Source organism: Macadamia integrifolia, chromosome 1 (assembly GCF_013358625.1).
Source record: "Macadamia integrifolia cultivar HAES 741 chromosome 1, SCU_Mint_v3, whole genome shotgun sequence".
Taxonomy (NCBI): domain Eukaryota; kingdom Viridiplantae; phylum Streptophyta; class Magnoliopsida; order Proteales; family Proteaceae; genus Macadamia; species Macadamia integrifolia.
This window is the reverse complement of record NC_056557.1, coordinates 15707860-15714368: the sequence shown is the minus strand read 5'-3', so window position 1 is coordinate 15714368 and position 6509 is coordinate 15707860. Positions and strand designations below refer to the sequence as shown.

At 35.8% G+C, this 6509-nt stretch overlaps 1 protein-coding gene across 1 annotated transcript; it reads left to right on the top strand.

The window, feature by feature from the left end:
• The first annotated feature begins 3133 nt into the window (after nucleotides 1-3133).
• LOC122091851 (putative cyclin-D6-1) lies at nucleotides 3134-5439 on the top strand. Its single transcript, XM_042662073.1, has 6 exons — nucleotides 3134-3611; nucleotides 3701-3787; nucleotides 3892-3987; nucleotides 4109-4307; nucleotides 4405-4535; nucleotides 4638-5439. The coding sequence occupies exons 1-6, from the start codon at nucleotides 3432-3434 to the stop codon at nucleotides 4899-4901; spliced, it is 957 nt and encodes a 318-aa protein (XP_042518007.1). The 5' UTR covers nucleotides 3134-3431; the 3' UTR covers nucleotides 4902-5439.
• Nucleotides 5440-6509: the final 1070 nt, after the last annotated feature.

The following is a 6509-nucleotide window of genomic DNA, read 5'->3' as shown; positions in this document are numbered from 1 at the left end:
AATGACGAATTTCCATTTCTGTTCCTTAAAAAAAAAAAAAATTATTATAACAACCTAACATATTTAATCATAATTTATGTTATAGTTGGCTAAGAAAATTGTAAATTGTCGTAACTGTTGCACTCATTGTAATGTAATATATGAAAAATTCTACGAAAAAAAGAGTCATTACAATGAAAGCATTGAAAAACACTAAACATTATCATGTGAGTAGCCCTAGGGAGGCAAGAGGAGTTAAACTCAGAACCACACGCTTCCTAAGACAAAGGTCCCTTGCCAACTTAGCTACTCTCTTGGGGTTGCCTAGACATTGACTCTTGCCTTCATCATCAACAAAAGTTGTCTTTCCTCTCATATATAAATTTCAATTGTTGATAATTGATTGGGAGTAGATAAGTTAAACCTTGATCAATAAAGAAGTTGTTGTTCACATTGGACGTGAGTGGCTTAATGTGAAAGTTCACAAAGGACTTATGCACCCTCTCCTTAACAATTACCTTTTAAGAGTGAGTTTTACCTAAGTCCCAACAAAATCTTCCATCTTATCTATTCTGCTATTGAAATCCTTAATGGAAGTCATTTTGCACAAAAAAAAAAAAAAAAAAAATAATAATAATAATAATAATAAATAAATAAATAAAAACTTCCACATGGACCTAGAAGTTATCGGATTTGTTTGATCCTGTGAGCATTAAAGCTTGTTTTTGAATTTCCTGGTAACACCATGGCATACTGTTCTTGTATTAGTAATATCCTTTCAAATTTCATGGGAAAGATCTTAGTGAAACATTTGTGATTTATAGATTTTTTATGCTATTTTCTCGTCGTGATCTTTTTGCTGTTTCTTCTATTATGTTTATTAGAATATTTTTTGGATTTCGTATAAAATTTATCATGATTAAGATTTTGATTGCATTTGTTATGGAAAATATAATATCAAATTGGGAGTTTTGAGGTATAGAATAAATAAGAAAACACACACACACACTATATATATATATATATATATATATCACTTATTGCTAATTACTAACCTACTACTACTATATATCAAGAAGGTGGGCTAAGAGGGTTGAACCAACAATCTTCCTTGGATTAATGCTAGAACTTAACTGCCTAGTTGTCTGTTATAAAACTAAAAACTCAGTGTAAATAATTTAAACTATAGTTTTAAAAAATCGGAATAGAGGTTGATGTATTGAACTAAAAGAAGGCCTCATTTTGGTTGAACCCGGTTTAATAATACTCTTTGCGCAAGCTAGCTCTTATTTTGGAGTATAACAGAAAAGAGGGTGAGATGGTTTGAAATATTGGTATCTGATTGATTGATCGTATCTGTATTGGCAGGAGGTGATCGATTCTTGGCCAATCATTTATAGGTAGATTGGTACGACCAAGAGTAAAAAATAAAAAAATAAAAAACATTTTAAATAAATTCAAAATAAATCCATCTGATACCGGTCGATCCGAATTAATATCAACCAAGATCCGTTCTGATGATTACTTTAATGCCAGTTTGGTCTCAAGTCCGAAACGGTTCGACCGTTTAGTCCCATTCGGGTTTAAAAACAACGTTCACTGTTCACATAAGCCCAAATATTCGGTTTGGAGTCACAGTGTCAATCGGTCTGGAACCAAGTATTCGGTTTGGATCCAATTTCGGTTCCAAGGACTGTTAGTGTGATTCAGAACTAGACAAAGTCCCATCTCGGTTTTGAAAATTGGTGCTCATACTCGACCTATTTGGTTCCAATTCTAATTCCTATTCGGGAACAAATGATAAACAAGGGCAAATGTCACTAACTCAATGGCCCATTGAGATTTGTCTCAAACGTCCAATTATCTGCAATGTGGCATATTGGATGAGTCCCAACATCATTTCTGTTGGGATAAGAAAGTAGTATACATTAGATAGATTATTGTTGAAAAAACAATAAGAAAGATAAGAAACACATTGGTCACCGGAAAATTTTCAAGTTCCGTTTAAAAAAAAAAAAACACATATACATTAGAAAGATAAGAAAGCTCATACAAAAAATTACAACGCTATTGGAGATTGAAAATCAAACAAGTGTAACATTGTAAGAGATGAAAAACCGACCTATTATAATGTTGTTGAGAATAATCAACCGATTGGTCATTGAAAAATCGTGAGAAAAAGAAGAAGGGAAGCTTTCAGCGACTACAATTTTGTCTAAGTCAAAGAGTCGCTATTATGCTAATAGTGAGAAGAGGAAGAACATAACACTTCAAACTTGAAGAGTTACATTTAAGTAGATTATTTAACTCATGGTTCATGAGTCCTAAGGAAAAAAAAAAAGGTTTTATGGTTGAACTATAATTGTAACTCTATAAGATGATTTATCATTTAAGTGATTAATTATGTCGGGTTTCCATATAAGTTACGTTAAGTTTTTAGTTAAAGAAGAAAAAGTGATATTAAGTTATTCGGTCCGATTTCGGTTAGATCCAATGGTTCTTGGCAAAAATCCAAATCCGAATCAAACCGAATTATAAATACTTATTTCAGATCTAAGATTTAATCATATTATAATAGATTGAATTAGATTCAGGGTATTCGGTTTGGAATTGGATTTAGTTTTCGGTTTCGGTCCGATTTGACACCCTTACCATGGAGTGGTGGACTCATTATATTGAAGAAAATTGGAAATTCTATGGTTGAGATGAATGGAAGGTCCGAATGTAGGCCCCGGGTCCCCGACCCATTTCGTAAAACATGGAAAGATAGTTAAACATCTCATGAGATTTTATATTTCTCGGTAGCATCTATGAGATTTTGACCATAAGAAAAATTAACTATCAATCATTATCATTAATTTTCCCCCCATGCCCCAAAGGTCACGGAGTCACGCCATCTCAATCTACAATAACTAGACTAAAGTAGGCGAATAGCTATAAACAATTAATTTCTCCCGAGATATTACTGAGAAAATTTATTAATTTCTCGTGCTCATCTCCCCAATCCTCTTACCATTTGACAACGACAACTGTAGCTATTTCCCGACACATACGAACGGAAAAGGCTAAAGAAAATCGAAAATATGTACACAAGTGAAGCCTGGACGTATTTAAATTCTTAAATTTTGCGATTTCCCTTCCCAATAAGAAAGAGAGAAGGAGAAAGAGAAAGAGAAAGAGAAAGAGAGAAGATGCCAGGCCAACCTCCCTAAGCCCCATAGCCCCCTATAAACCTCAGACAAGACTTGAAAGACTTAAGAGAGATGCGAGGAATGTGGAGTGAAGTTTAAGGCTTTTCTTTTTTTTTTTTTTTTTTTTTTTTTTGGTAGAAGTTTAAGGCTTTTCAGTTCCTTCTAAGTTCTTCGAAGATAAATGGCTTTCTTCTTCCTCTGTCATTATCGTTATCAAGGCTTCTGAATCGCAGAGTCGATCTGGTATATTTAGGAGAAACAATGGAGGATTTCGATCTGGAGAATCCGCTGACGAGCTACCAAGAACATGAATCTGATACGATTCCAGCACTTTTCGGCGCAGAATCAGATCACATGCCATCGGAATACTACTTTGAAGGCATCAAAACTAGGGATTTGGATGTCTCTGTTCGAAGAAAGGCCATCGCTTTGATTCTACAGGTAAAAGATACAGAAAATCGTTGTTTATCGTCATTGATTTTGTGATAGATGTGGTATATTTATTTTTCTGAACTGTGTTTGTTGTCTAGGCGCAATTTTCCTGTCGCTTCGATCCGTTCATACCATATCTTGCTGTAAATTACCTCGATCGGTTTATCCCCAAACAAGGAATGCCGGTAAAAATGCTAAACCTTACTTGTTCATCTGGTGCTCTCCTCTTGAATATTTTACCCGTTCCTGGTTCGATCCTTTGAAGATCTAACGGATTTTGAGATTGCAGCATGGGAAGCCATGGATCCTGAAGCTTGTTGCTATTTCTTGCCTCTCTTTGGCGGTGAAGATGAACAAAACGAACTTCTCACTGACTGATTTTCAGGTGAAAACTAAAAAAATGCTCTTTTTCTCATAATTTTTACCCAAATCATCTGCTTGAAACTGTCTCCAGAATGCATCTGTATCTGTAAGCACTTCTGATGTTCTAAAGTGTTGTTGAACAGAGAGATGGTTTCATATTCGACACACATACTATTCAGAGAATGGAGTTCCTGATTCTCGGAGCTCTGAAATGGCGAATGCGCTCAATAACTCCTTTCTCTTTCGTGCATTTCTTCCTGTCTTTATTCAAACTGAAAGATCCGCCTCTTAGAGATGCTCTCAAAACTAGAGCCAAAGAAATCATCTTCAAAGCTCAAAACGGTAAATCTCAAAAAACAAATCCGTTTCATATATATATATATACAATATTTTCGCGTTAAAAGAAAGTTGAGATTTGTTATATCTTATATGGTTACAGAAATGAAGATTCTTGAGTTCAAGCCATCGATAATCGCAGCATCTGCGCTTCTCTCTGCTTCTCATGAGCTATTCCCCATTCAATTTCCTTGTTTCAGGAAAGCAATTTCCTCCTGTGAATATGTAAATGAAGTATGACAAATTAATCTTCACCTTTGTTCGATTTCTTTATCTTTGGTTTCATTTTTTCATTTTTATTCTAAATGTTTTTTTGTCTTAATATCACTGTTGCAGGAGAAGCTGTTCGATTGCTGCAATGCCATGCAGGGTATAGTGAAGGATGGGTACGAATCAGTTTTATCGAGCTCAGAAACGCCAGTCAATGTCCTTGACATTCATTGCTTCAGCTCGGAAAGCGATAAGACTATCTCTATCGCCACAACTACTGTAACTGTAAGGGCAGAGAGGGACCTGAAACGGCGAAAGATCAGTGACTTCTGCAATGAGAAAACTTTCCAGCGTTCGCAGATTCGACAATACGGAATGACATTGCTCTGATACCAACTACAACTGGGCGGAGAGTACGACAACATCAAGAAGAAACACAAAAGACCAAAGAGATAAGTAAAGAAAAAAAAGAATGGCCCAGACACCAGAGCCCAGAGAGAGAGAGAGAGAGAGGGAGAGAGAGAGAGAGAGAGATCGACATCTACTTCTGATTCAAATCTATGTCCCGCGATATGGTGCGGGCGACTCCTGCCTCTCCAACGGTCCAACAATCCAACCCTTCCTCCTAGGGTCCGGAATTAAACCCAAGAAAAAAAAAATTGAGTCTTTCATTCGTTTATGATTTCGATCTTTGGGACATTGAGAGGGAAATGTGGGGTCTGTACGAAGAAAGACAAAAGAAAGCTTTGAATGGGGTGTGGAGAATGGAGAGTAGTAAGAGTAGGAATAAAAGGGGGGCCTATTCGGGTCGGGTAATCGGGTATCCGTTCATTACTTTGTTGGCAGCCTAGCAGAGAATAATAATAAAGTAATCTATTATTCAGAACTTTTAAAAGGAAAAAGAAAAAGAAATGAAAATTCCTCTGTACTTTTCTCTTTCTTATCTACGGTCAACGCGATAAAGAAATGTGTTCTATAAAACCACAGAAAAAACAGAAGAGGTGGGGAGGCGTCGCTTTCGTTAAGATATATAATATCTTGGCTTAAATGTAGCCGCGCTTAAGCGTTGCCAATATATAAACACCCTGGTTAATTTCAACCGTTGATTTTCTCCTACATAATCTAAGCCGTCCATTGCTTTGAACTGATTATTGATTGTTTTAATCGAGAGAAATAAGTACGATAGATTCTGCAACTGTGTCTCTACTTTTTGAAACGATGGTTTTCGCATTTGACGATTCAAGCGCAAGAACAAAAGAAAAAAAGAAATGAAAAAAGAAGAAGAGGAAATTGTAGTGTTTTACAATTTCAAGTCTCTCTAAAGCCATCATCAGCCATAAAAAATAAGAGCTTGAAGAAACTCTTTAGAGTTCTAGTGTATCGACAATATCGGTTGCTTTGTTTTGTGTTTTTTAAGGGTTTTTTACTTTTTAGGGAATGCCATTGCCTACATGTTTTTGGAGTACAAGTCAAGAAAATGAACTTCAACTAAAACTGTAAATAAGTGAAGAATAGGGCTTTCCCTTAGGTAGGATTAACTAGTTGATGTTGTTGGAAGCTCGATCTCAACCCCAGAATCAAATAAATAAAATTAATTTTATAAATAAAAACTCAACCCATTAATTTTACAACTAGAAACACCGTTGACTTTTGCAAGGCAAGGAAGAAGAAAGGGGGTTTCTACCTATTCTCTTTGCTCGAATGAGAGAGGAAGAAGAAAGGTTTAGGATTTGAAGAGAGGAAGAACGGAGAAGAAGAAAATGGGTCAAAACGAATTGAATACTAGGTTTTTTTACAGTTGTAGTTGTCCTTCCATGTCACGTAGACCTAATCCTAACGTGTAAGGGGCATCCAACTCCTGGGGCTGAAATCATGATACTGGTGCACTTAGATCAGCTAGGGTTTCTCGTAAAACACTTATAAACAAAGAGGAAGAAGAAACCGACTGTCTGTAATATTAACAACCACTAATGAAAGCATAAGGTCAATTGAAGGTTT

What these genes read in the sequence shown, in the direction of transcription:
- LOC122091851 (XM_042662073.1), top strand. Translation starts at nt 3,432, where the DNA reads ATGGAGGATTTCGATCTGGAGAATCCGCTGACGAGCTACCAAGAACAT. An exon ending in TCTCACTGACTGATTTTCAG is followed by an intron (nt 3,988 to 4,108) that starts GTGAAAACTAAA and finishes GTTGTTGAACAG; the next exon opens with AGAGATGGTTTCATATTCGA. An exon ending in CATCTTCAAAGCTCAAAACG is followed by an intron (nt 4,308 to 4,404) that starts GTAAATCTCAAA and finishes ATATGGTTACAG; the next exon opens with AAATGAAGATTCTTGAGTTC.